Genomic DNA, 27233 nt, shown 5'->3' with positions numbered 1-27233 from the left:
TGTGTGAGTGTAGAGGTGTAGGTGTCATATTTGGACCAATTACGTTGTCTGATTGTCTCTTTCATTTGATGTGCATTACAGCCTTCTCTAGCTTAAAGCTTGAAGCATGATGACGATGAAGAAAATAATGCCGACTCTATGAGTTTTAGCCACAGCCACAATTTTTTTGTGGACCTAGAAATTGAGAAAACAACCCCTTCGTTTTTCTTTTTCTAGGAAATAAAAAACGCTCGGCGTGTTTCACTAGGAAGTGCCCTATCCCAACTACAAACATTGTCAACGTTGTGATTAATGGATGTAAATGGGATCAGCTATGAAGTTGGCTTTTCTATAAATATGTCACCACTAAAAATAGAATCCAAAGAGGTCGCCGACCATTTTGATGTACTCAAAATAGTTCTGAGCCTCTAAGAGATCTTGCATCGGTCGAGAACTTATCTTTTGAAATAAATTTGAGTTACTAAATATTACTTGCATTTTCTTTGTTCTTGAAGATAATAAGCACAAGCTATAAGAGACACCATCACAGGCAAATAAGGTTTAAGCGAGTCAGATTACGCGAGATAGCTGAATAATCAAACTACAATCTACACTTCATCGCACTCAGCGGTTTGAGAGAACTGAAACTCGTGATAGAACACATTTCGTGGTTCTAATACCCTAACTCAAATGAAACATTAAAAATTAAAATAAACAATTCGAAGAACAAGAGACACAATCACTATGAATTTAGAACACAATGTCAAGTTGTTTGCCCAACCAACAGGTTAAAACTCTCTTCCACTATATTGTTTAATTTCCCAATTTAATTTCTTATTTATTTTTTGTATGGTTGGACTTGGGAAACAAGAAAGAACCCACCACCTTATCCTCCACCGCCAACAAAAGAAAAACAAAAAAAAACATAAAATCCCAGAAGGTCATATAAAACTTATTTTATATGTTTCCTGGAACCACCACCAAAAGATATACACAGTGTCCCAACTACTCCATAATTTGGCTGCCGGAGATGGGGACGCCCACAAACCAAATATCAAGCTTCCAGATTGATTGGATTTTATTTTATCTGTGTGCACGATATCTTCTGAATTATATTATTAAAAATAAATCAAACATATAATTTAAGGAAAATCAATGAAAAAAATTTGAAAATTTTGAGTTTTAACGATAAGAACAAAATAAAGGGTAAAATAAATAGTACCGGAATTAACTTTTTAATGTAAAAATATGATTTTTAGTTAAAATGAATAGTACCGAAATTTTTTTGTTAAAGTTCCTTATAATTTAAGGTGATTATTATTATGTGTAGATTTGGGGTGGAAATCATGATTCGTGGAACACATGACTAATAAGTGGCCTCTTGTTTTTGTTGAGAAATTTAAATGTGGCTTTCAGCAACTGGCAGCCGAATTAAGCACGTTAATATGGGTTTAATTATCGGCCCTAGCCGTAAACAAAGAAAATATTTTCTGCCGCCGGACTCCGCCTTTGGTTTTGGGGTAATCAATCTTCTACACAATCATTCTTAGTGTCTTTCCTCTTTTCTTTTTAATTTTTTTGTTTTGTTGTAGAGTAGTCGTCGTGATAATCATCGAATTTTGGCCCACGCACACAGTGAATATACAGCTTTGAATCCAGTTATCACCTTCGATATAAGGTTGAAACCATAAGCCATGGAAGATGTCAAATGGTGTCGAGATCAAGTTTAGTCGGTCCAGTGATCTGGTTGTCAGATGTTCGGAGGAAATGGGGCAACGACATTGTTTTATCCTTTTATTTTGTTTTTGTTTAATAATTTCCAAGAATTGTCTTGGAGTTTGGTTTTGCTTCATTTTAATTTTCGTTTTGTTGTGTTGCATCTCTTTTGGATCTTGTGTGAAGAATGGAGCTATTTGATTCGTTGAATCTACTCCACTTAGTGTTATGGAATCAGGCGGTGATAAATTTTTGTTCTTGCATGATCTTTGTGTGACGTGAGATTTAACGATTTTATTAATCTATATAATCTTGTGGTTCTCGATGAGCGCATACTAGTGCTTGATATCTACTCATTGCTTGTGATTGATGATGGTTGTTGTAATAGTTTTAGATCTACTTTGCAATGACCGTTTTGGGACCAAGTTCTTCATGATATGTATTTGTAATGTCCTTTTTCAATAAATGAAATATTGTACTTTTCTTTTAAAAAAAATGAAATTTAATTTTGTTTGATGACCAAGGCACAAAGTGAAGTGATAGGAAGCGGTCAAACTAGAGTTGGAGCTATGCCTCTCTATCTATAGGACAACATATTCTTAGTGTAATATGACACAATCACAGAGCGTTATTAGTTCAGCCATATAATATAACTTGTGTTATTTGGTTAGAGAGTTCTTTATACGTCTCTAATTTTCATAAAAATCATAAACTCATCATACATGCATGTTATCACACGAAAACTAAAATAATCTGGCAATCACGTACCCGCATCAGGATCCCCTCCCACCTTGAATTGTTTCCATTGTTAGTTTGAGTGGATGATGACATGTGGTGTGGTGTGGTGGTGGTGGTGGTGGTCCTGGTGGTAGCTAGAGGAGTTTGGGTTTTTGCTTTTGAGGGCAAATAGATGAATATCATACAAAAAAGCAGACAGATAATTAAATGAAGGGGGGCTGTCGAAAGTGTGAAATGTCAGTATGAAAGTGAGTGTGTTTAGTATGTGGTGGTGGTGTTGACTATAATGTCTCCATGAATTTTTCAATGTGTTAATTATGTGCATGTAACGCTTTTGGAGCCTAGCTTGGTTTGGACTTTCTTCCTCTTGATATTCCTTGCTTGGTCAAAATTAACCCCGTTCAATTCAATACACGTTTAATAACAAAATAGTGTGAGTTAATGCGACGATAAATCACACGTTTGGTGGTTAAGAAAACGTGAAATGTCTCGGTGAATCTTCCTAACTCTTAAAAAAATGAACTGCGTGACTAAACCATCAGTTAGTCCCTAAAAAAGAGACTTAATGGTGGAATTAGAGACAATCAATGAGTTAATAACGACTTAACAAAAAGTTCCAATGGGAAGAAACCAAGTAAGAAGTTGTTGTCCCCTGTGTATTGGCGTTCCCACTTACTCTTAATAGCTCAACCCATAAAAGACCATGCATTCATTCCTCAAGAAAATTAGGGAAAACCATTGACTTGACCAATTCTTACTTTAGTAGTATGTGTAGTTGGCATCAGTTTTAAAAACATCCACCAACTCTTACTTACTTTATTTATTTAGTATTACAGTCCGGTGATATTCTTGTTTTGAGAGGTTTTAGGTTTGATTTTCATCAATGACGAATTTGAACCACATAATTGCTAACTCATTGTGTCCGAAAATCAAGAATTGATAAACCGAGCGTGAAAATTGATACGAAAATTGAAACATATTATTGGGGTTGGTTGGGCCTTTATCTCTAGGGGTTTAGTACTTCGGCTCCACACTCACGGCAAGTATTAAAGTGAAGCCCAATTTGAGTAAACAAACAACTCAGTTGTCTTGGTCAACGATAAATAAATATCTATGGGAAACACCGAAGGAAGGACAAAAAGGTAAAACAATGCATGACAGCAGAGACGTTGACGCCTGGCGCGAAAAGAGGAGGAAGTAGCCGCCAGCTCCAGCCGCCTTCCAAGTCTCTGCGTTCCCACTTTCCGTCTTTGGGGGGAGTCCTCGCAATTCAATATCCAGGCCTTCGTCACTGAACCCAACGAAGAAGGTGAGTCGCTTTCAGCAAGCAATCAACGCATTTAACCAAAACAAATATTCCAACTTTTTGATTAACTAGTTGTTAAACTTAATTAATTTAATTTAATTAAAAGATTAAACAAAGAATTCAACTTTGTCTCCGTCTCTCTCTCTCTCTCTCTCTCACATCGTTGAATCCTCAAAACCGGAGACTCCAATGGGTCGTCGCCCCAATCTATCAAAACCCTTCAACACTCCCCAAACCTTGACCTCTCTCTCTCCAGCCACTTATTCGCCGTCCGGTTGGGTTCGTTCCCAAATCGATGGCTCTCAATGGGTCTCGCTCCGACCCCCAATCAGCTGCCGAGAAGGCCGTCGCGGTGATCGGGTCCGGGTACAATCTCTGCAACGATATCCGGCTCACCGCGTGCAAGTCCATGCTCATCGAGCTGGACTCGACCCGGACCCGCGACCTCGTCGTCCCTGGTGGTCCCGTCGTGCCCGACGTCTCCACCTCCATCAGGTGCGATAAAGGCGAGCGCACCAGGTTCCGCTCCGACGTCGTTTCGTTTAATCAGGTATGTTATTTTCTTCTTGGGAAATGAAATTCATTAACTTTTTGCTTCTTCTTTTTTTGGCGCGAATTGGTTTCTGGGTGTTGATTGCAGTTGTTTCTTTGACTGGATGGTGATGAAGAATTGGAGAAATTCGATTTTTTAGTTTTTTTTAATTTTTATATTACAAGTTTGAAATGGCATATGTTGAAGTGGATTTTGTTTAATATTACAATTTATGGACTTATTTTTTCATGTTAATTATCATGGTGTTGGGAAATTTTGAATTAATTGTGGTAGAAATTGAATCACAGAAACTCAAATTTGAAATTTCAGTTCATATCCTCACACATTTTTGTATTCGATCGTTCAGATAGTGTTCTGTTTTGATCCATCAGACATTGCTGGTGCCTTACTTCTTACTCGAGTCGATTAACTGGACTCTGGTGATTGTTTGTTTGACTCTTAACAGTATCTGCATTGTTTGTATTTCCAGATGTCAGAGCAATACAACAAGGAAGTGTCCCTATCGGGCAAAATTCCGTCCGGTCTGTTTAATGCTATGTTTAACTTCACTGGCTGCTGGCAGAAGGATGCAGCTCCAACAAAAGCTCTTGCTTTTGATGGTTGGTTGATAACTCTGTATAACATTGAGTTAGCAAGATGCCATCTAAAACTATCCCAGCATGTGATACAAGAAGTGCCTTCTACATGGGACCCTGCTGCCCTTGCTGAGTAAGATTTCGTCTGATAGCTCAATACTTTGAATTTTGCATATTAATGTTCTTCAACATTTTCTTCCATTGTTCAATGCGCACAACACTTTCGTTGAGTTAGACACTTGAAACTATATTACAAAGAAGTTTATGGATGCAGTGTAATTGATTGAAATAAGCACCCGAGCGTGGATATAGCTCGCATATCAGAGATGATAATATAGAGGATTAAAATCGGAATGAATATTGTTTCTCTTGCTGGATGGTTATTTATCTACATTTTCCAGCTAAGGATACAACTGTTTTGTGCCACTGTATGGTGATGTATAATAATTTGAATTCCAGGTTCATTGACAAATACGGTACTCATATTGTTGTTGGGGTGAAAATGGGTGGAAAGGATATAGTTCACATGAAGCAGTTACAAAATTCAAATCTTCATCCCACAGAAGTGCAGAAATTGTTAAAGCAATTAGCCGATGAGATGTTTTCTGAAAATGCAACTGGATCAGAGTCCGATGGTTTATCAGGAAAAACGAAGGTAAGCAGAATTTTTAATTGTATAACCTTGCCTCTTTTTTCTTGGACTTTTTATGCGCTTATGTTTTATCTTGATACAAAATTATGAAAATGGAAGTTGTGGAAATTGAGGAGGTGACTTACTTTTACTGTAATGTTTATGCCCTTTGTTTCAGGATGATGACTCTATGCCCCGGGAGGTTCGTAGAACGCATGCGGCCCCAATAAGGCCACCTACTGTCAGACAAATAAATGATGTACGCATTTTGGTATCCATTTTAATGTGAAACAATCAACCTGCATTGGATGGATGAAGATATCTTGATGTTGTTTGTTTAATGCAGGGTATAATTACTGTCTGTGTTCGAAGGGGAGGTGTTGATATTGATCAAAGTCATAACAAGTGGCTTTCAACCGTATCACAGTCACCTAATGTCATATCGATGTCCTTCGTGCCCATAACCTCTCTGTTGGGTGGTGTCCAAGGAATTGGATTTCTAAGCCATGCAGTGAATCTCTACCTTAGATGTGCGTATCCCAGTTAGCTAAATTACTTTCTCATAAAAAGTCTGAATGCACTCATAATTCTATGATAAACCTTGCAGACAAACCACCAATAGAGGAACTCCAACTATTTTTGGAATATCAGTTACCACGTCAATGGGCTCCGGTGTATGGTGATCTTCCTCTCGGTCTCAGGCGCAGAAAACAAGTATCCCCATCACTGCAATTCACCTTTATGGGCCCAAAGCTATATGTTAACACTTTGAAGGTAAATATCTTGTGATGTAAAATATTTTGACATATTAGTTGTTGATAGCATGTTGGGAATTCCTTGTTCCTTGAAGACTTCCATTGCATATGTTTTATCAAGCGATGGACTCTTAAGAAATCCCTTAAAACTGGAAAATTGCTGTGTCAATGAGTTGAAAAGATGCGCTATTCTTTGGCTCGATTTTCAGAAAATGAAATGTCTTTTGTGCAACTGCTGTTTTATTGTTCACATTTTGATCGGTTCCATTACTCAAGCGTATTATTACATACACTAGTTCATCTTTGGATTGTGGTTTCTAATGTTACAATTTTCAGGTTGATACTGGAAATCGACCGGTGACAGGAATGCGTTTGTATCTTGAAGGTAAGAAAAGTGACCATCTGGCAATCCATCTCCAGCACCTTGCAACTCTTCCCGATACTCTCCAACTCTCGTACGATCACAGTTACGAGCCCATTCACAAGCCAGAGGAACGAGGCTACTTTGAACCTGTCAAGTGGAGCATATTTTCACATGTATGCACTGCCCCAGTAGAGTACAACGGGGCCTGTATTGATGACTCTGCATCAATTGTGACAAAGGCCTGGTTTGAAGCCAAGGCCATCGGAATGAGGAAGGTTTTGTTCTTGAGGCTTGGATTTTCAACGGTGGCATCTGCAAAAATCCGCAGATCAGAGTGGGAAGGACCCTCGACGACTTCTCGAAAATCAGGATTCATCTCAACCTTGATCAGCACAAGGTTTAGTACGGCATTGAATCCACCTGTGACACCAGCAAAAGTGGATTTGAATTCAGCAGTTTACCCTGCAGGGCCACCTTTACCAAGCAAGGCACCAAAAATGGCGACGTTTGTAGATACCAAGGAAATGTTGAGAGGTCCTGAGGACTCGCCAGGATATTGGGTGGTCACCGGAGCCAAGCTTTGTGTAGAGGGAGGCCGAATCTCGGTGAAGGTGAAGTATTCATTGTTGACAATAATGTCGGAGGATTCTATGAATTAAGAAATCAGAAAGTTACAAAACACTATACTTTTGTTGTAAATGTTATACCATGTACATCATCCATTCTTAAAATCGGTTTGAAGTCCTGCCGCAGTGACATCCTTGTTGCATGGAAGTTCTCTTAGCGTCCATACTTTGAACGCCGTTAGATTATAGAAACTATTTAGTTCTAAAGCTGTGTAAGAACAATCTCCTTATTCAAAAACAGAAAAGAACAACTCTTAATTTATTAAAATTACACTGTAATAGTACATAAAATGGTACAAAAATTCGGTTCGAATTCGAAGGAAGAAGTAAAAGTTCGTTGCAGTTATGTCACCAATAATCCCCACAAGAGCAAGAACCATCTCTGAAATGATGGAATCTATTGACGTCCCTCACAATAATCTCCCTGGAAACTATTTTACTGATGAACTTGAGTGCTGTGTGGCAGTCCACGCATACTCTTAGATTCTTCTTCACCCTAATGGGAGCTCCCCGCGGAGTGGCAATCAACGCGAAAGCCACTGCAAGCTTCTCGCTGTGGTAGCGCAGAAGCCGCTGCTTTTCACTTTGTTCCACATCATGGAGGTCCATCTCCACCATTGGAACATAGCCGGCTTTATACATTAGGTCGAAAAGCTCATCGAGTTTCGCATAAATTTCATCACTTCTTGAATGGTTTCTATCTCCTACTATAAACGTGTGTACCTGGTCTTTGACCTCAATCCAACTCATCCCAGGTTCCTTCTTTACCTGGTCATCTTTCATAAGTTTTCTCATTTTCGCCACATTATCCCACATGCCGGCTGATGCGTAAATGTTTGCAAGAAGTACATGAGTACCAGATTTCTCGGGCTCAAGAACTAAGAGCATTTCAGCAGCGCGCTCGCCAAGCTCAACATTTTTATGGATTCTCGCAGCACCAAGAAGTGCCCCCCAAACAGATGCGTTCGCTTGAAATGGCATTGTGTTGACAAGCTCCATTGCCTCATTTATCTTCCCTGCTCTGCCAAGGAGATCAATCATGCAAGCATAATGCTCTTGCCTCGGCACAACTCCAAACAACTCTCTCATGGACTCAAAATACTTTTTGGCTTCCGTTACCAAACCTGCGTGATTGCACGCACAGAGGACACTTACTAAAGTAATATGATTGGGGGGAACGCCATCCTTGAGCATCTGAGTGAAAAAGTTTAAGGCCTCTCTTCCATGCCCGTGTTGAGCGAGTCCTCCAATCATTGCAGACCATGAAACTATTCCTCTCTCAGGTACCTCAGCGAAAGCACGATCTGCATCTTCTATGCTTCCACATTTTGCGTACATGTTAACAAGAGAGTTCCCGGCAAAAGCATCAGACATGAATCCGAACTTGAGAATGTGAACGTGGATCTGTTTCCCTTGCTCGTATGCAGACAAATTTGCACAAGCATTCAGAAGAGAACTGCATACAAATGAATCTGGTTTGTTTTCCCTCTCCAGCATTTGCAAGTAGAGTTTTAGAGCTTCTTCTCCTTGTTCATATTGCGAATAGGCTGTGATCATCGATGTAAAAGCCACCACGTCCTCAATTGGGCATTCTTTAAAAATTCTTGCCGCGTCTTCTACTTTGCCGCATTTTCCATATGTATCGAGAAGGCTATTTATAACATACATATCAGATTCGAAACCTGTTTTGACAGAAAGTGCATGAACTTGTTCACAAACATCTATGGCCTGCAAGCTCGCCGTGGCTTTGAGGACTGTAGATAAGGTAGTCTGGTTAAATTCTACCCCCTCCTTATACATTTCAGAAAAGAGGGATACCGCTTCTATATCTTCCCCATTCTGCGAATGTCCTGAGATCACAGCATTCCATGCAATCATGTCCTTCTTTGGCATCATATCGAAAAGAACCCTTGCATTGCTCATCATCTCACACTTGCAATACATATCTATCAGTCCAACATTGACAAATGAATCTGATTCCGTATCCATCTTTATCAAGAACGAGTGCAACTGCCTACCCAATTTCTTGAACCCCAGTCCGGCACAGGCTTTAAGTGCGCTCGATAATGTGAACATATTTGGACGGATTCCTGACCCTTTCATTTGCCTAAAAAATTTTAGAGCCCGACCATGGTACTCGTGAAGAACACAACCAGCAATAACAGCATTCCAGGAAACAATATCGGGCTGTTCGATTTTCTCAAAAACTGTCACTGCATCTTCAAGACTTTTGACTTTGGCATACATGTCAACAAGTGCATTTGCTGAGAATGAGTCAGATTCATATCCGAGCTTTATCATATATCCATGAATTTTCCTTCCTCGACTGCCATCCCCGAACCCAGTGCATGCGTTTATTATACTAGACAGACTGTACTCATTAGGTCTTACTCCGCTCAGAACCATTTCCTGAAACAAATCCATTGCTTCTCCATGGAAATCACTCTGCACATAACAAGAAAACAACGCATTCCACGAAACAACATTCCGCTCTGGAATTGCATCAAAGAGCCTCCTGGAATCCCCAAACTCACCACATTTCGCATACATTACCACCAAAGTATTCGCAACAAACTCATCGGACTCAAACCCTGTAAGCAGCGCAACCCCGTGAACCTGCGTCCCCAATCCCAAATCTTTAGTAATAGAGCACGCCTTAAGAACACTCGGAAACGTAAACTCATTACACTTAACACCCAACGAGTGCATCTCACGAAACGCCGAAAGGGCTTCTTTACCAAGCCCATTTTGGGCATACCCAGATATCAAAGCAGACCAAGACACCAAATCTGGTTCAGGACTTTCATCAACCAGTTTCCGGGCGTGCCTGAAAAACCGACATTTCGCGTACAAATTGATCAGATGGTTCCGAAGATTTGGGTCTTCGGAACATCCGAATCTGATCATGTGGGCATGGATTTCCCTGCCCACACCAACAGATTTGGAAGCAGTGCATTGTGACAAGAGCTTAGAGTATAATACAGAAGTGGGTGTGAAATTAGGGTTTAGGGTTTTTGCCTCAGTGCTGAATTGAACTGAGGTTTGGATGGGTTTAAATGGCAGGTAAAGCCGTTGGGGAAGAGGGTTTTGGAGGGAATCGAGGAAGAAGAAAAGCTTCACGGTCCATTTGATCATCGACTATTTTCTTCTGGGTTTTTTACACCTGTGTAAATACATTGGCTGGATCACCGTAAACGTTCAACACCCGGTAACTTTAGCGTCTTAAACCCACGCTTATTATATCCAAAGAAAGTTTGTTGTTTAACCATCACGGTGACTCAGTGGTTGAGACGAAATTTAGACTTGTATTCCACACGATACGTTTTATGTTCGATTCTAAGCATTGGTAATCACACGATGGTGTTAGGCGGAGACATTGAATTCGATTTTTAACGCTAGTAAACATACAATGGTGCTGAGGCTGAAAAGCCTCTATGAGTCTTTCCAACCTCTGAAAACACAAATTGTCGAGACGAAGGGGCTTTTAGATCTAGGTCCAAAAACATGGATGATTTTTAGGAGTGGGTCCAGTTATTTAATTACATGTTTTTATTTCTTTTATACTCATTTTATATTTTTTTAAATATTAAAAATCAATTAAAATCTTCTAATATTATGCATTTTTTAACTCCAAAAAATTATAATTAATATCTTACAACAAAAAAACTAATATACTAACATAAATGATCTACAAAACATTCTACCTTAACTCAAGTAACAAATATATGAATATATATTATACATGTAAGCGAGTTATGAAACTTAACAAAAAGGTAGGAAAAAACATAATATACCTACAAGCAAGAAATATTAATTTGTGACACGTGATTATAAAAAAGAATCTGTCACATAGATACATAAAAATAATTAACCTATGATATAGATTGATTATAAAAATTAAAAATAAAATCTATAAATGAGGTTTAAAGCGGGAGGAAGAACAATAAACAACAAAAAAAAAAATCAAAGATATAATTAGAAAGAAATTTGATTTTTATAATAAACCTTATCATTGAATAGATATTGATAATAAAATAATTAAATTTAAGGAATTGGACTTATTTTAATAAATTAAACTATTTCTACTATTGGCTAAAAAAATTGGACTAATATCAAGATTTCCCTAAAAGAAATAATTTTGTTGTGTTTGGTTGAAAGCTTGGGCTACAATATAAAAATGTCAGGAAGGTCCACCAAATTTCACTATAATATAATCACAGATGAGTTGAATAATTCGCTCATTTAATTTCACTATAAGCATATGATCATGAAGGTCCACCAAATTAAGAAGTCTCTTAAGGGGTGGACCAAAAGACCAAAAAGACCATTTTATCATCATGACTTGATTAAGGTACAATCCGACCGTACTCCAAACTTCTCAGGCAGGAATTGGATCAAATTTTACAAGATGGTTAATTAAGCACACAAAACTTCACATCTATTTGCAAACCACACTGAACAAAATAAATACGTTAATTAACACTTACTTATTCAACGTCAACAATCACGTAATATAATTTACAAAATATAATCAAATAGATGATTTGCCTAGGATTGCCCCTTTGTTACTAAATAGAGAATCTGCTTGAGCAATACTTGGGATCTCGAGCCTTTACATTTAGCGTCTGGTCTGGTGAATTTACACATTAGCTTTCTTTGTCTACCACCCAACAAATCCCAGAAAACTGGAAAACAAACAAACAAAACATGTAAATTAGTACATTTGAAGATAAGAGACTAACAATTTCCAGTCCAGAAAAAGGAAGTAAGAAGGAGATGAATAATTCCGACAATATGGGGAGAATTACAAAACCCTACACAGATTGATCAGCAAACATATATAATACTAAAATTAATCAATAAAAGGATTGAAAAATCTGATGAAGGGGATGATTAGAAGGAGACGATCATGATCATATATATTATTAGTGATTAATTAATCACCTGAGAGATCGAACAGCAAGGTGTTGGGTAAGAAGGTGGAACAAGAAACTGGCTCCGTGAAAGAACACCACAACTCCGGTGCACCCCAACACAAACAGCTCCACCGCCATCTTTCTCTCCGTCTTCCTCCTTAATTTTATAATTCAGACCCTTCTCCTCCTGAATAAGACTCACAGAGAGAGAGAGAGAGAGAGAGAGGCTAAATGTTTATCCACACTTTTTTTTTTCCTTTGTCCGCATGTTTTTTGTCCTATATATTTAATTGCATATACAAGTTGATGCAAATTTGACTTGTACTGCTTTCGATTTCCATCCCAAGGACGGGAATTCATGCCAGTGTGTGAGAGTAGAGAGATTTTCTAGTGACTGGAACAAGAAACAGTACGTTATATGTCATTACGTAATTAGAGAGAATTTTTTAAATGTTGAATAACATATGATATGTTACTTTGTATTCCAATCATGCTGAAAGATCTTCATAGGATAAGCCTTAGATTCGAAATGTAATGATTATTTTAATTTTTAAACAGCACATATTGAAGAGGATAAAATTGAACTTACGACACATGAACGTGCATATTTTTTAGGAAACTTTAACGAAATGTTTTAGGTACGGTTCACTTTAACGAAAAACCATATTTTTACATTAAAAAATCAATTATTGTACTATTCACTTTACCTTTTATTTTTCAAATCATTTTCATTAGTGTTTCTTTTTTTTTAATTGTTTTGAGATAAAAACTTTTTTTTTTAAAATTAAAAAAAAAACGATTATCAGCTCACATTTTTTAAAGAATTTTAACGAAAAACTTCCAATACTATTCATTTTAATGAAAAACCATATTTTTACACTAAAAAATTAATCATTTTATTATTCACTTTACTTTTTATTTTTTAAGTCTATTTTATTAGTTTTTCTTATTTTTTAATCGTTTGAGATAAAAACTCTTCTTTTTTTTTTTTTTTTAATTTTTTAAAAAGCTATTATCAGCGCCCTAAGCGAAGGCATTGTCTAATATACTTGTAGTGACATCAATACCAAGTTGTGGTCGTCCAATCCCTGTGGTAGCTAGGGATGGGCATTCTGTTTGGTAGTAAACCCACGTCAAGATCAAGCCATGGTTTATCCATTTTTCTATCCTACCAATAATCTCATCAACCACGACCACGTCACCTATCTGACCAACAAAGATTAACCGACTAATAATCACATCTTACTTAGTTTCACCGTTATGTAGATTTGTGCACAAATTTTCCGGCCAAAAGAACAAAGGGGCACCAATGATATTACATTCAAGAACTTGCCATACCAGCCGATGTAGAAATTTTCGATGATACTAGATTCAACAACAGAATGCAGTGAAAGTCTTCCTTGGTGATCAGAAGATTCAGAACTGAATTTATCTGCTGAATAACTTCATTCACCCGTTTATCATGTACAAAGCCGTAAACTATATCATAAATTAATCTTCTCCATTAACTAAAACAACGAATATTACTTCAAAACGCAAACAATAGACACGTTATTTTGATCAAGCACTCATAGCTACGCTCATACAAGTTCCCCTTAACAAGATTTTGAATAACTGATCACTTTTATTATATCATAGAAACAACTTACTGTCTCCAATTAGTCACCCAACAGTGTTGAGAGAAACAGATCTTGCATGAAACCAGCTCTTCCAGTAGCTTGTCGAATCCTTTTCTCCCGCTCTTCATAACTTAAGGAAGGATCAAAACTGCGAAATAGAGAGACAGAGAGAGACTGAGAAAAGAGAGAGAGACATATTTCAGATCCAAAGAACAGCATTCAAGAGAGACAGAGAGAGACTGAGAAAAGAGAGAGAGACATATTTCAGATCCAAAGAACAGCATTCAAGGCTCTTGCGCATGCGTTAATCCGGAAAGACGGGGAATCAGATCATCCTCCTCACCATCAATAATCCGGAAAGATGGGGAATCATTGGATCATCCTCCTCACCACCAACAGTTCTGACTACATTACTATAGGACCAAGCTTAGTGATTTTTTAAACCAAAAATTTTGATGCACCCATAACACGCACAACGAGTTTTTGCATGAAAGAAAGAACCATACATGAAATAATAAATTTACGCTACACATTGGAAGGTAGCAACCAGGTAATAATCAGCATTCAAACAGTTGTGCGATGGTGAGAACTATGTAATGCATCATAATTGAAAAATTAAATGGCGATAGAAAGATGCAGCCCAAGTCAATTACAACATAGTTCGTAATAAAGGTGAAATGGTACCTTGATTTCCAAATATGAGATGGCACCGCATTCTTTGCGGAACTGTCCTCATTAGTGGTTACCACAGATTTTGAAATTTCATCCGCTCCTGATGCAGGGAAATTTAAAATAAGTGATGACAGGAATGGATCGGTTGCTGCTGCATTAGACACGTTGGCATTTTCTGATCGATATCCACCGCTCCCTAGAAGCACCTGGAGATGCGCCTCACGAAGATCCCGTCCAAGGAGAGACAGCGCCTGACTATTAGGAACAGCAACTCTACGCAATCTGCGACATCTCTGCAAGTGGTATTCAGTCAAGGAATAAAAGAGCAATCAAGCCTTTGTACATGGATATATTGTCAGGAATACCAATTCACTAAATTCCAGTTTAAAGGATATCTTGAACAAGTGTCCGTGCTGCAGTGTGATATGACTGAACATGTCTCGTGCAACTTTAACGGAGCAAATGGGACAAACCTGCAAAAACGAGAAAGTAAAAACAGCATAAATCCTTCTTGCATGAAATATCGACGAAAATAAAAATAAAATATAGATGAAAACCAGAAATCAGTCGGTATCATCTGCCATCAATTTCAGGGATCAAAATATTTGAGGTTGCTTGAGCAACAAGAGTTCGAATAAATTTCCTATTTCCTTAGGCATTCTACAAAATCCGAAAATGCATTTCCCAGCTTGTTTGAGTTGTCTGAAGATAAACCAGCTACACATTTCAGTCTATGGAAGGGTCTATCAAATAAATCATCATTCGGCACTCCTCCCTTTATTTATATCCCTTGATTCTTCGCTTTATCAATGCAAAGGCAAGAATCAGAGAGATAGCGATGCGGAGTGACAAAATGGGAGTGCGAAAATCAGTCATGTCACGCATTTGACCAACAAAATCCATTTTCAGCTAAGACATGCATCATATGCTTGCATATACAAGATGTACCCGATTTAGCTGATCTCTGAAATTCGGTTGTATTTAACTCCTCATGCAATCAACCGAAAACAAGAAACAAAATCAATTCGTTTCACCATGGTATGAATCCTTTCAAACATTTCAGGAAAAAGAGAACCATAATCTTTGTTCTTTCTTTCCCTAAGAGGAAAAGGTACGATTTTTAAGCAGTTATGTAGTGGCATGCTTCCTTTGATGAATCAAAAAGTCAATCAACGATTTCCAAATTGGGTAATAACATTTGACCGACACGAAAAACAAAGATGATAACTTTGTCTTCCAGAGGAACCAAATCATGAAACTTTATGCGACAAAAACCAAATCGAACAGAAAAAAAGACAATAAGTAAGAACGTACGGTGGTTTTAGATTCGCAGGAGTGCTCGTCTTCGAGATGGGAGCACAAGGACGCGATGTCGAAGTCCTCGTAGCAATACGGGCACGGGAAGTCGGGTCGGACATCGTCTTCTACCTCGAAATCATCGATGCTTAACCGATCTATAATATTTATTTTCCAAGAAATTAATTTAAAAAAAAAAAGATGAAAAACTAGTAAATAGAGATGAGAAATGAAAAACAAGACCAAAGGAGGAAGAGGGGCGTACGGACCGAAGTGGGAGCTCTGGTGGTGGTGCTGCAGCGTGTACTGGCGTTTGGCGGCGGCGAGGCGGGAGGTCCAGAACTCGGCGTCCATTGAAGACGGATTCGACTCGACTCGACACGGTTCGATTCGATCGATCAGGTGCTAAAGCTGAGCTCTTTGATTGATTTTAAATTTTAATTCTGGATAAAAGATTTTCTTTCAAATTATAGAAAATGTTTAATTTGTAAAGCCGGTGGTTGTTATTTGGGTTTTTCTCTCTCTCTCTTTCTCTCTCTGAAATATTTGTTGAAGTTTTGATCTCTGTGCTCCAAAATACCAACGGAGAAAGAGAGACGGTGAGATATTTGAGGAGGAAGGAGGCCGGAAGCATATATAAATAGAATTATATATATAAATTTATTTAGAAACTAAAATATTCTGGATATATGAAGATTCTGGAAGCATATAAATAAATAAATAAATACTATGGATAATTAGACGACTGACTTTAAATGTTAATTAAGGGTAATTAAGTGCAGGAATAATATTTAATTTATGTGGTCAGCACTGAGTGTCGGAGCCGACGTACAGCAAATGCGAAAAGATATCGCATTTCTCGTCCTTGTATATATAGTTTTGGCGGTCTAATTAAGACAATAAACCGCCAATGGGATATTTGAGAGGCAAACTAACAAAAGTTCAAAAAAAATTTAATTTTAATGAAAAAAAAGATAAATAAAGCTGTAATGAATAGTATCAGAAAAATATAAAAATATGATATTCCGTTAAAATGATCCGCACCAAAAATGTTTCGTTAAATATCTCTTATTTTAGTAATGAGATTTGGGACGAAATAATCAGGTGGGGATCTTCTCAAAATCTAGACTCAGTTAATTATTATCATATGAATTCTTTCATTTTGTTCACAAATTGGAGTGGATGTTTTCACTTTACTCGAGGAAAAAAAACTTTAGTAAAACTGCCATTCAAAATTGAATCCGTAACCGTATTAAAAATTGTAACTATGTATATCAAATGTAATTTAAATAGTCACATTTTCTTCTTCAACGTGCTTTTTTTAAAAGGAGACTAACTAGTGATTTTGTCACAGCAATCTATTTTAGGTGATCAAAAGACTCATAAAAACATTTCAACCTCTCCCTGATCACCATCATATGATTTCCCAACGTCGAGAATGAAATCCAAAACATATCATGTGAAATACGAACATGAAATCCATCACTAACCACTGTGCCACTCCATGGTGGTTTTCATATTGGGAGTCTTGATTGAATTTGGTTCTTCATATTAGGAGTCTTGATTGAATTTGGTTACAGGTAGTCAAACTGCTTTCAACTTCCTTTGAGATTTATCTTTCAAAATTTAGTCTCAAAAGGACTTACGTGTAGGTCAATCAGAAATTTGGCCGGTTCATGAAGTCAAACTTCTCACCCTACGTGGACCAAGGAGGTCAGACGACTTGGTCAGCTTTCTCCAAGTCCGACCGACCACTGCGTTAGGTGAAACATAATTAATAGAAACTACCGTGCTTCACGGTAAGATTGTTTAGGGGTTTCAAACAATTCGGGGACAGAAACTTCAGTAAAACTGAAATGGAACTACCAAAACGCAAGGGGCTCTGTTTGTGAGAGCAGCCGGTCAACTTCCATAGTCCGGCTGCTCTACACGTGGTCCACCCTAGCGGTCTCCACAACTTCACATGGAATATGTTAAACTGGCTTATCCCTTACCTAAAACGCAAAACATATCAAGAAGACCGGAGATTGGAAATTGCATCAAAACGTTTGACCTCAACCTCGTCATATCATCGGGATTCCAAGATCGAAAAATTAATTATAAAGACAACGTAAATCATCATCATGGCATCTACTTACGTGAATGATTGTAGAACAAGTATAATTCTGTGGATTAAACTAGGATGAAGCATGCCTCAAGTCTCAAGCAAGTCCTACAAAGTCCACTGAAATCCATGAAAACTACGACCGATGCACTGCATCCCAACAGATAACAATCATCCATCTACAATGAAAGAAAAGAAACACGTAAATTTTATGAAGACTGAGAAACTTGCAGCCATTATGGCCAATAATTTGCAGTTCATATGAAAGCGTAGTACGTGATTGGACAAAAGCAGGAGTTCAGACATTTGTTTCCAAGTAAACAATTAGGTTCACAACTTAAATTTCATAAGCAAGGTAAACAGAAGTGCAACGTGGTAAGTCTCCGAGCCAAATTTTGAAGTCTGCTAATGAGGAATCATCACAGCCCTAAACAAAGAAACAGGCATAGTCAAAAGACGAGAAGCAGCTTCGGAAGGATTTGGAAACAGAAGGCCAAATTAGAGGGAAGAATACAATTAATATTCTACGTCCAGGGTTGTCTATATGAGTTAGAATCAAAGTTGAAGCAAAATATGATTATGCAATTAACAGATTTCGGCATGTAGAAGAATCTAACACACCCATAACCCTTGAAATTTGACACCAAAAGTGACCAATTATTAGCCAGGCAGGATAGTGTATCTTCTAGTAAAGAGTAAATATGTGATTTATACAGTTATCGTACAAAAAACTCAATGAAACCATCAACTGAAGTGAAACCGAAATGTACAAAAGTGCAGTTCTTGACCTAATTAATTGGGAAACACTATCATTGTTGTCATTTTTCATCACCATCATCACACTACAAATAGATAAAATACTTTAAACCAAAAACCCATTAGGAAGCACCAATTTAATTTTTAGTTCCTTTTACATCAAGAAATTTAAGAGTTTTATTCACCACCTTGTCTTAGAGCGCAAGTACATAAAACTTTGCTCGAACCCTCTGACATTCATCATACATCATCATTGCAATCTGAGTGAATACAACAAATCAGTGTTATTACTAATTCTATCCTTATACGTCTATGCTGCCATGAATAACAAATAACAAAGAAAAGTAGTTTAGCTAGAGTTTTCATTGCCATTCAAAGTTTCATGGTTCGTATCAGCATAAAAACATCAGTGATTTAATTCATCATCAGTGAATGCAAATTTTTCAAAAAGCACATTTGTGCGAGGGATACAACTGTTGTATTGGAGGAAAACCCAATTTTACACATAGAAGTCAACAAAAGATAATTGTAGACTGCTAGTCTTCTTATCTAATCTACTAAAGAGAAGTCGACAACAAAAATAAATCCAAGTCACTCCATATCTGATGCTTGATCCTCATCTAGTCTTGTCTTGCCCTACAAAAGAAAAAGCATATGCATTCTTTCATTGTGCAGGACGGGAAGAGATGGAGAGAAAGATGAGAGGGATCATACACCAAAAGAAAAGGAAGAAATTTTGGAACAAAATAGGCAAAAAGATTGTCTCACTGATTTTAAGTCTTCCAGCCATGATCATCTCACATCACCCCCCTTCTCAGACAAACAAAAAGAAAAGAAAGTTGAAGAATTTGAAACAATTAGGCCATCATTGTAGCCAAAATGTTAAAACTTTTGAGCATGTAAAATGCCCACATCTTAATGCACCTTAATACCTTATGCAAAAATTAAAATAGAAATAGTTAAAAGATAGACTTGAAGTAATGCTGAATGACCCGCATTCCTTAGAATTCTAAGCTAGATGACAAGTAACGAATCACTAAAGGACCCCCGATTTTACTTCAAGAACAAAAGAGATAACACTCTGCAATTAAAGGAAACCACAGTACTCGAACTTCAGACCACAGACAAGCAATCATCAACCAATACACAGAAAGACTACAATGCAAACGTTTTGTCCATTCAATTCACAGCCTTGCTTATGACAATTACGATTGCCAATTGGTTCGAACATCCAAAATTGAACAACTCAATGCACAAACAAAGAACATGAATAGAACAAGAAACAAGTAATCGAGCAGACAAGCAATTTCCAAGTTCAATGCCACAAATAATGCAATTCAGCAAATACCCATCACGAATCATCAATCGAAAAATCGAAAGGAAAAGAGGGAATACCTTCGGGGGTCCAACCGTAGGAGCGCTGAGAGACGGAGAGCATCGAAGTGAGCAATGCAGAGGCTGTGGCTGTGTGGTACGGAAGCATCGTCTCTACGCAGCAGCTCAACTCCACAGGCGACCTTCAAACCAACAAATCACACATTTTTAAAACACAATTCAAATGCATAATTACAATTAATACTGAAAGTGATGAGATTTAGGGATTGATGAGAATTCGATTTACCTGAAAATGCGAGGAGCCGAGAGGCTTTGGGTTGGTTTGGGCACGCGAAATGGTGAGGAGGCTGGTTTGGGTCTGGGGGCGGAGGCAAGCCTCGAGGCCACGGTGGTTCGAGCCGCAGAGGAGCGGAGGACGGATCTGGCGGCGGCGAAGGACGACATGGTTGTGGGCTGGTTGACGGGTTTTGGGGTTTTAGGATTTCGCGAGGCGTGGGAAGAAGGTTTTGGGGACCTTAGAGGAGCGGTCTGGTGTGTTTCGGGTGTATGTCTACTCCTATGAGCGCAGGAGGTGGCATATGATGATTGGGGTACTAAGTAGAAGGCTGTGATTAGGGATTGTATAAGTTCAGTCTCGATCTAACGGTTGTAAGTAGTGTCCTCATCTTCTATGACCCAGTTTGAATCTTCATTACATTACAATTTTCTTCTTTTAAATCTTCAACTTAGTAAAGACAGTTAGTTAAGACAGTGTGTTTGCTTTCTTGCACTCAAGTTTGAATCTCTTTAATTGTTAGTTAGAGTAGTTTATGATAGGATATGAACTTCTCAATCTTGAACTTCAAATGACGACGATGTTTAATTTGTAACTCAAATAGTTAAGAACGTTCACTATACATAAGCAGAATATCTTACTTTGATTAGTCGACTCCATCACTCATATTTTTTCTATTTAAAGAAATTGATAACTTGTCTTTCTTTTTTGTTAATCCAATAAGAAGGAAGATATATTTTGCTTTGTCTATCAAATGGGAAATGCTAAACCTGGTTTTCTATCTAGTTTATTGTTGGGTAAATTACACTTTATACTCTCATGTTTTCGTCCAATTTCAAATTCATCGGGACTCTCAATCAACATGTCAACTGTATAAAATATGGAGTCGCAACGAATAACTCAGTACACAAATGGCTACAGAAATTTGGCACGATAATAAGGAAGTGAAATTTATTTCTCATCGTATGGAAGTGTAGAAATTAGCCTCTGCCATCAAACTTTGCCTTCTTTGACTTGCTCTTGTTCTTACTCCTGCTGATCTTTACTAGAGCACAAAGCAGCAACGGTATGCAGATACGCCGAGACATGTCTACTCGATGTCTCGTAGACACCTCAGAATGCGAACCCCTAATCGAAATCCTCTCGTGCTCTTCGAAGCGAATGGAATTTGGTAAGTACAAACGTCCTCTATCACCCGTTCGAAGCCCAATCAGACGGCCTAGTGACGTGCTGTGGTCTTGGAAGAAGGATGCTGAGGACTAGTTGGGGAATTATACAATCACATTGCATGACAAGGGAACAATTTAGCAATGTGGGAAACCATATCACTTGAAATAAAGTCAGTTAGGATTACCTCGGTGTCAAGGTTGGAGGACGAGAAGGAGGTGAAACTGGCGGAGGGCAAGTGCGAGGACCGGCGCCCTACAACTGCAGCTGGTAAGCTCTCCACCACTCTAAGTCTCACGTTCATAATCTCAAGCCCTAGGGGCCATCCATGGTGCATGTCATGATCCTGGGGATTTAACAGTTCAACGTTTAGCGGATCGCGGATTTACAGAAAGAAATGCAACAGAAAAAATGCAGGTTTTAGGCTCAAATCCCGGTTGTTTTGTTTGTTAAAAATGATCAAAGATTGTGCATGAAAATGCAGGGATTAGGGTGGAAGAGAGGAAATCATCAATAGTAGTATTAGATCCCTAATTGTTATCATTAAAATTAAACCCCATTAGTTGATTAATAAGGATTAGACCTGTAAAGTAGTTGCATTGTTTAGGTCTACCTGCTCTCTATGTCTGCAGCTCAACCAATCTCTAAATTAAAATATAAGCAGGATTAGATTACTGGAAAAGTAAAGCAATCTTAATCTAGCATCAACATGGTACGCATCCAATAATTTTAGGCTAGCAATTTAAAGCTCGTTCTTTAGCCCCCTATACTCCTATGAGTGAAGAGAAAGTAGTAAAATATTCAGTTTGGAGTGCATATGAGCGTCGAAATTGCCACACTAATGTTTTCGATAAACATGTTAGGGAGAAAACTCCAGATGTTATCTAAATCATGCTTCACAGAGAATAATTAAGATATGGAAACTTGAATTTTGGCAAATTAAAAGCTCCAATCATGATCTCTTCAAGCCGAGGGATGAACATTGAACACCATTTCTTTAAAACTAAGTCTTAAGATTGATTAATTACACTATTTTCTTCTTGTTCCTCCTTGAAATTGAACTCATACAGAACGAGCATGCATGTCTCCAGTTCTGCTTTCTTAAGCCGGAAATAATAATTTTTTCAACAAAACCGATCCAATAACAGCAACTGTGAGCCTGTGACCAAAACCATAGCCAGAAGCAAACCATATATCTAAAACTACTATAATCTACGGGGAGGAGATTTGAACTTAGGTACAAGGAGGTGGACACACTGCCCCGACCAACTAGTCTAACCCACATCTGCAGACAGCAGACTGAGTTCAGTTCTCATCAGTCCTATAATGCTATCCAAACACTGAACCAAGAACATAGATAAGATAAGAAACAAACTTGACAAAAGCATTAACAAACAAATACACATTTCGAAATTCGAAAGAATTATAACTCCTTCAGGCAGAATGTGTACTTACGACGCCTGTGACCATGGCTTGAAGAGCTTGACCAAGAAGAAGAAGGGAGAAGACTATATATTCACAGGAGAACGGAATACCCACACTGATGAGAGAATACGATATATGGAAATACAAGACTTGTTTTGTTTTTATACTTCTTCCTTAAAATAAAAAATACTACATCAGGTGATTAAATGAGCTACGGCCCTACATGTCCAGTTCAACCTTTTAATTTAGCTGCAAATTCACACAACCCCTCAACCTGTCCTATACACAGTTTAACCACTGATCTTGAGGATATTCAAAAGATACTTTCACAATGAACCGTTACCTCGTAAGTCCAGTAGACTTCAACTTAGAATCAAACTCACTACAAATATATATCGTCCTCAGGTCCTTACAAATCAGATTCCTCATCAAATCAACTAGAGACTTAACCCGCTAAACCAATTGCTGAATATTGAAATAATAATTAATAATTATTGAATCCGAGTACAATAATTTAAAAGCCAGGTGGCACTCAAATGGTTAGGTGACTTCAATGAGACGAGAAAATATACTTATTAAGGTAATTACGTCAGGAGGTTGATGAAGCTGTTGAACAATCTCTGCTACCTTTTCCAAAAGCCAACTGCAAATAGATGAAGTAACAGAAGAAATAGGTGATGTTGCAGTTTTTAATTTGGATTGTTAATTATACAAAGAGCTTAAGGGGAGGGATCCCCATTTTTTGAAAAAAATGGGGATTAGGTGTGGGGCCCACTTCACATCTAATTTCAACGATCCGAACCGTCTATTTTGTTAGTTTCGATTCATAGATTATCCTTGCAAAATATTAGCTAAATTGGAAATGTTTAAGACATCTAATTGGGTTCAAGGAAATGAACGAATACTTTGTTATATAAGAAAATATGAAATTTGATATTGATAATTAAATAGGCAAATGGTTTCGGATTGAATTGAATTTTTGCAAGGATATCTATGAATCGAGACTAACAAAATAGACGGTTCGGATCGTTAAAATTTGATGTGAAGTGGGCCCCACACCTAATCCCCATTTTTTTCAAAAAATGGGGATCCCTCCCCTTAAGCTCTCTGGTTAATTATATATCCTATTTCATATCTGAATTTTTTATGTTTATGGGTTTTTCTAGGAAGTGATTGGAAAAACTGTGGTATCTCTTAAATGAGATTTGGGTGTTTTCTGTTTCTAGATTTTTGTGATTTTACAGATTCACGGCGAGGTGAAAAATTGAGAGAGAACCGACATAACTTTTCGTGTCGATTTCCACAGACGGCGTCAAATGTTGATGCACAAAACCAGAGGTCTTGGAACAACGTAAATCCGATCGTGAATCTGCATGAAATGTAAATAACACAAGATGTATCGTGGTTCACCTCAAGGTTTGGGATACGTCTACACTGGTTATGTATTTATCTGAGGGAGAGAGAGCTCTGAGAGTGAGAGCTTTGAGAGGGGATGAGGAGCCTTAGGAATTGACATTTTCAAATTGTGAGGATGAGAAGTCATTTTATAGAATAAAGACTCCTCACTTATTACATATTTGCCCTTTCCTTTATCATATAATTACATTTAAGTCATCCGAGTATTTGTACGAGATCTATATACGAGGTCCTAAATATGGTATAAACATATCCTTACGTTGGAATCAACCTTATTGATTATGACATGTTAACATTAATCGGATATTTAATCATGATCAAGATCGAATATTGAGTGCAGATTGCTACTCAAAATAATTCGACAGAAACAAAACCATTTTTCGTTTTTTTATACGAGCGACAACGAAAGAACGGAGTAATTGAACCCAGGAGCTTAGTTGGTGCATGATTGGAATTTGGACCTGCATCTGCATAAAGTTGTGGGACATTTCCAAGAACTTTCTAATAGGTTGGAGGGCTGATCATGAACAGTACCGGGGTAAGGGTGGTCCTATTTTCTTTCTATACAATTACGTCAAGTAATATGTCAATCATAATAATCAGATATTGAACTCATGATTCAAATTAGTAAAATCTGAAATTTTTTACTTACAAGTGAACGAAACTGTAAAGCCCTTAAGTGTCTACTTAAACAGTACACCGAGTTCAATTTGTATCCAAAATGGATTATGCATTTATAAGAGGTCAAAATTGCAGATTAAAACAGGCATCTGTAAATTGTAAAAGGACAAGCTCAGCTTTGGCTGTGTTCTTCTGTAACCCGCAGTGACTCGAAGTTTAAGGCCTGCGAACACTACTGTCCACCAATTACCAAAAATGGTATATGGGGTTTTGCCTTTTGATGGATTCAACATCTGGGTTGTTGAACTCATTCACTCGTTACCCTGTTTTGCTATATGTTGCATTGATTTCATGTCCTTGGATTTCAGGAGGGATGCCCTACTTGTACTTCAAGATGATTTCCTGAATCAACAAATGAAGAAACGAACCACACAAGCTGGTGGTCCAGTGATAAATGACAAATTACGAGGCTTTTTCAAAACTAAAAACTGGAGATCTCGGGTTCAAAACCCGTTGCTGGTGCGGAAGTCAGATTTGTGGTCATGGGAATGCTGAAATGCTTCTATGAATCTTTCCAACCTTCGAAATAGATAGATAACTGCGACTTGCCGCTAGTTGTTCGTCTTTAAAATATAAAAAAAACAATATAAAGAAATGAGATTTTGATCATCGATAATCTGAATGAGGGCTAAATTTGAGATAACAAAGCCAAAAGGTCTAAAAGCTAAAAAAATGACATGATTTGTAATAAAAAAACTTATATCCAACCAATGACTAGATTATAATTTTATAACAGCTGCCAGACTTATTTGGCCAAAGAGGTTTCAAACTAGTCAAATGTAGCTCCCTTTTAGCCTCTTTTTTGGGGCCTAGCTTGCAATAATTGATTTAAATTCAATTGTTGGATTTGAAACATTAAAAGGTAGTTTAATTAAAGTATAAATAAAAACTAATTATTAAGAGTGCTATAGTATACGAGTATGTCCTGATATTATTTATTTAAAAATAATTTTTTGTAAAACTATAATTATAGACAAAACGGTGTTTACCTTTTTCGATCGGAGATAACTTTAGGGATGGCCTCAGTAGCTTGAGGTGCGATGAGACGAGGAAGGTGAATGGTGAAAAACTGAAAGTGAATGGTGATGAAGAATGATTATTCTGGTAGATCAAGTAGGGACAAAAATGGTCAGAATCAAGTTCCCCGAACGTGGCAAACAAAGATACACAAAGCATTGAAATGACCCGTTTAGACATGCTTTTAAAATGATTGAAAACGTTTTTGATGAAAATATTTTTAGAACCAATCCTTAGTTAAAATGCAAGTAAATTCTGAAAAATCACTTAAAATACTTCCTAGAAAAGCACATAATTGGTGCTTCTTTCAAAAAATACTTCAAGTGCTTTTAGAATCCAAAAATATTTTGTCTAAAAACGCTTTCAGTCATTTTAAACGCACATTCAAACAAATCTGAACTGTTTTCGTCGCCAGCAAGTACCAAGTAGCAAAGTGAAAATCCAACACTACCCCTACCGCCAGCCAAACCCCATTTGCCAACCAAGTGAAGTGACCTGCCTCTGGGAAATCCAAGCCTGGATGCCGACACACTATTTTCCTATCTCATATGCATCCCAGCTCACACATCACTTTTCCTTTATAATTACTAATAGAGAGCACATATTTTTATCTTATGTAAATATTTTGATACAAAATTACCATTTTACCTTTTTTATGTAAATATTGTGTATCAAAAGTAAAGGCAAAATAGAAAATAATGGGGATATGATTGTCATTTTGTCAAAAGGTGCAAAATTACTATTTTGCCCTTATTATGTCAACATTGTGTATTTAAAAGTGAGGGCAAAATTGAAAAAAAAAGGGCAAACAGTTGACAAGAAGGGTTCTCTTAATAGAATAGAATAGATTACTAGTGCTAACGTCAACGTCGCATGCACACGTGAGTTGATCTTATAACTCGAAGCATGCGTGACTCGTTATTAGGATCGGCATTCAAAACGACACACGTGAGCGTGACTGGCTACCGTATATGTCGCAATTTATATGATGAGGGCATATAATTATCATTTGCTGATTAGGCGTGCAAAGTTTGAGAACTGTTAATCAGAATAACCTCAAATTAAACTTAATTAATTAACGACTCTCAATCGTTGATGCAAACCGCATAAGTTGAAGATCGCGGATAAGTTCATGAGAAATGTTTTCTGTTCATAGTGGGCTACATAATGGGTCATTCCCATTTCCCCTCTTGATTTTATGGTATTACTTTGGGCTTGTCATACATAAAGTTAGGCACATTTGGTATTTTCTTGAGACCCATGAACGCAGCGCCACAAAGTATGGGCTTAACTTTCTTCATCTGGTGAACCT

General features: G+C 37.6%; 4 protein-coding genes and 1 long non-coding RNA gene across 13 annotated transcripts; 1 reads left to right on the top strand and 4 right to left on the bottom strand.

Moving 5' to 3' along the window:
- The first annotated feature begins 3593 nt into the window (after nucleotides 1–3593).
- LOC103422388 (MACPF domain-containing protein NSL1) lies at nucleotides 3594–7373 on the top strand. The gene is made up of 7 exons (XM_008360453.4): nucleotides 3594–4289; nucleotides 4762–5000; nucleotides 5327–5522; nucleotides 5677–5757; nucleotides 5845–6028; nucleotides 6106–6272; nucleotides 6590–7373. The coding sequence occupies exons 1-7, from the start codon at nucleotides 4035–4037 to the stop codon at nucleotides 7274–7276; spliced, it is 1809 nt and encodes a 602-aa protein (XP_008358675.2). The 5' UTR covers nucleotides 3594–4034; the 3' UTR covers nucleotides 7277–7373.
- Nucleotides 7374–7483: 110 nt separating this feature from the next.
- On the bottom strand, nucleotides 7484–10477 carry LOC103422387 (pentatricopeptide repeat-containing protein At5g04780, mitochondrial-like). The gene has a single exon (XM_008360452.4). The coding sequence runs from the start codon at nucleotides 10376–10378 to the stop codon at nucleotides 7592–7594; it is 2787 nt and encodes a 928-aa protein (XP_008358674.1). The 5' UTR covers nucleotides 10379–10477; the 3' UTR covers nucleotides 7484–7591.
- Nucleotides 10478–11698: 1221 nt separating this feature from the next.
- On the bottom strand, nucleotides 11699–12677 carry LOC103422386 (uncharacterized). The gene is made up of 2 exons (XR_527394.4): nucleotides 12188–12677; nucleotides 11699–11928 (listed from the first exon to the last, which is right to left on the bottom strand). It is a non-coding gene; the product is annotated as an uncharacterized lncRNA (long non-coding RNA).
- Nucleotides 12678–13506: 829 nt separating this feature from the next.
- LOC103422385 (protein DEHYDRATION-INDUCED 19-like) lies at nucleotides 13507–17322 on the bottom strand. 2 transcript variants are annotated; one of them, XM_070806485.1, is made up of 5 exons: nucleotides 16016–17322; nucleotides 15765–15904; nucleotides 14846–14923; nucleotides 14463–14749; nucleotides 13507–13926 (listed from the first exon to the last, which is right to left on the bottom strand). In XM_070806485.1, exons 1-5 carry the CDS (start codon nucleotides 16098–16100, stop codon nucleotides 13818–13820), a joined length of 699 nt encoding a protein of 232 aa, XP_070662586.1. In that variant the 5' UTR covers nucleotides 16101–17322; the 3' UTR covers nucleotides 13507–13817. The 2 variants fall into 2 exon arrangements, with proteins under 2 accessions (XP_070662586.1, XP_008358673.1); XM_008360451.4 differs by having other exon boundaries at nucleotides 13507–13952; nucleotides 16016–16587.
- A 451-nt stretch (nucleotides 17323–17773) lies between these two features.
- On the bottom strand, nucleotides 17774–23171 carry LOC103422383 (protein NUCLEAR FUSION DEFECTIVE 6, mitochondrial-like). Of its 8 annotated transcripts, none has more exons than XR_011572004.1 (7): nucleotides 22838–22926; nucleotides 21966–22026; nucleotides 21570–21728; nucleotides 20228–21474; nucleotides 20002–20123; nucleotides 18795–18866; nucleotides 17774–18277 (listed from the first exon to the last, which is right to left on the bottom strand). XR_011572004.1 is itself a non-coding variant. In XM_070806489.1 (7 exons), exons 4-6 carry the CDS (start codon nucleotides 20383–20385, stop codon nucleotides 19409–19411), a joined length of 288 nt encoding a protein of 95 aa, XP_070662590.1. In that variant the 5' UTR covers nucleotides 20386–21474; nucleotides 21570–21728; nucleotides 21966–22026; nucleotides 22838–22926; the 3' UTR covers nucleotides 18952–19242; nucleotides 19375–19408. The 8 variants fall into 8 exon arrangements, 6 of the variants coding, with proteins under 6 accessions (XP_070662589.1, XP_070662591.1, XP_070662590.1 ...); XR_011572005.1 differs by having other exon boundaries at nucleotides 17774–18029; XM_070806489.1 differs by lacking the exons at nucleotides 17774–18277; nucleotides 18795–18866 and adding exons at nucleotides 18952–19242; nucleotides 19375–19416.
- Between the last annotated feature and the right edge of the window lie 4062 nt (nucleotides 23172–27233).

Source organism: Malus domestica, chromosome 10 (assembly GCF_042453785.1).
Source record: "Malus domestica chromosome 10, GDT2T_hap1".
Classification (NCBI taxonomy): Eukaryota; Viridiplantae; Streptophyta; class Magnoliopsida; order Rosales; family Rosaceae; genus Malus; species Malus domestica.
Note: the sequence above shows the minus strand (reverse complement) of the source record. Positions and strands in the feature narration are given on the sequence as shown.

Excerpts from the sequence above, each read along its gene's own strand:
- LOC103422388 (XM_008360453.4), top strand. The coding sequence starts at position 4,035 with ATGGCTCTCAATGGGTCTCGCTCCGACCCCCAATCAGCTGCCGAGAAG. Across the intron at positions 5,001-5,326 it reads GACCCTGCTGCCCTTGCTGA|GTTCATTGACAAATACGGTA; the intron begins GTAAGATTTCGT and ends TTTGAATTCCAG. Across the intron at positions 5,523-5,676 it reads GTTTATCAGGAAAAACGAAG|GATGATGACTCTATGCCCCG; the intron begins GTAAGCAGAATT and ends CCTTTGTTTCAG.
- LOC103422387 (XM_008360452.4), bottom strand. The coding sequence starts at position 10,378 with ATGATCAAATGGACCGTGAAGCTTTTCTTCTTCCTCGATTCCCTCCAA.
- LOC103422385 (XM_070806485.1), bottom strand. The coding sequence starts at position 16,100 with ATGGACGCCGAGTTCTGGACCTCCCGCCTCGCCGCCGCCAAACGCCAG. Across the intron at positions 15,905-16,015 it reads CCACCAGAGCTCCCACTTCG|ATCGGTTAAGCATCGATGAT; the intron begins GTCCGTACGCCC and ends TAAATATTATAG. Across the intron at positions 14,924-15,764 it reads CCTGCGAATCTAAAACCACC|GTTTGTCCCATTTGCTCCGT; the intron begins GTACGTTCTTAC and ends TCGTTTTTGCAG.
- LOC103422383 (XM_008385462.4), bottom strand. The coding sequence starts at position 22,461 with ATGCTCGTTCTGTATGAGTTCAATTTCAAGGAGGAACAAGAAGAAAAT. Across the intron at positions 21,729-22,410 it reads AGGAACAAGAAGAAAATAGT|GATCATGACATGCACCATGG; the intron begins GTAATTAATCAA and ends TTAAATCCCCAG. Across the intron at positions 21,475-21,569 it reads CCTCCAACCTTGACACCGAG|TCCTCAGCATCCTTCTTCCA; the intron begins GTAATCCTAACT and ends TTCCCCAACTAG.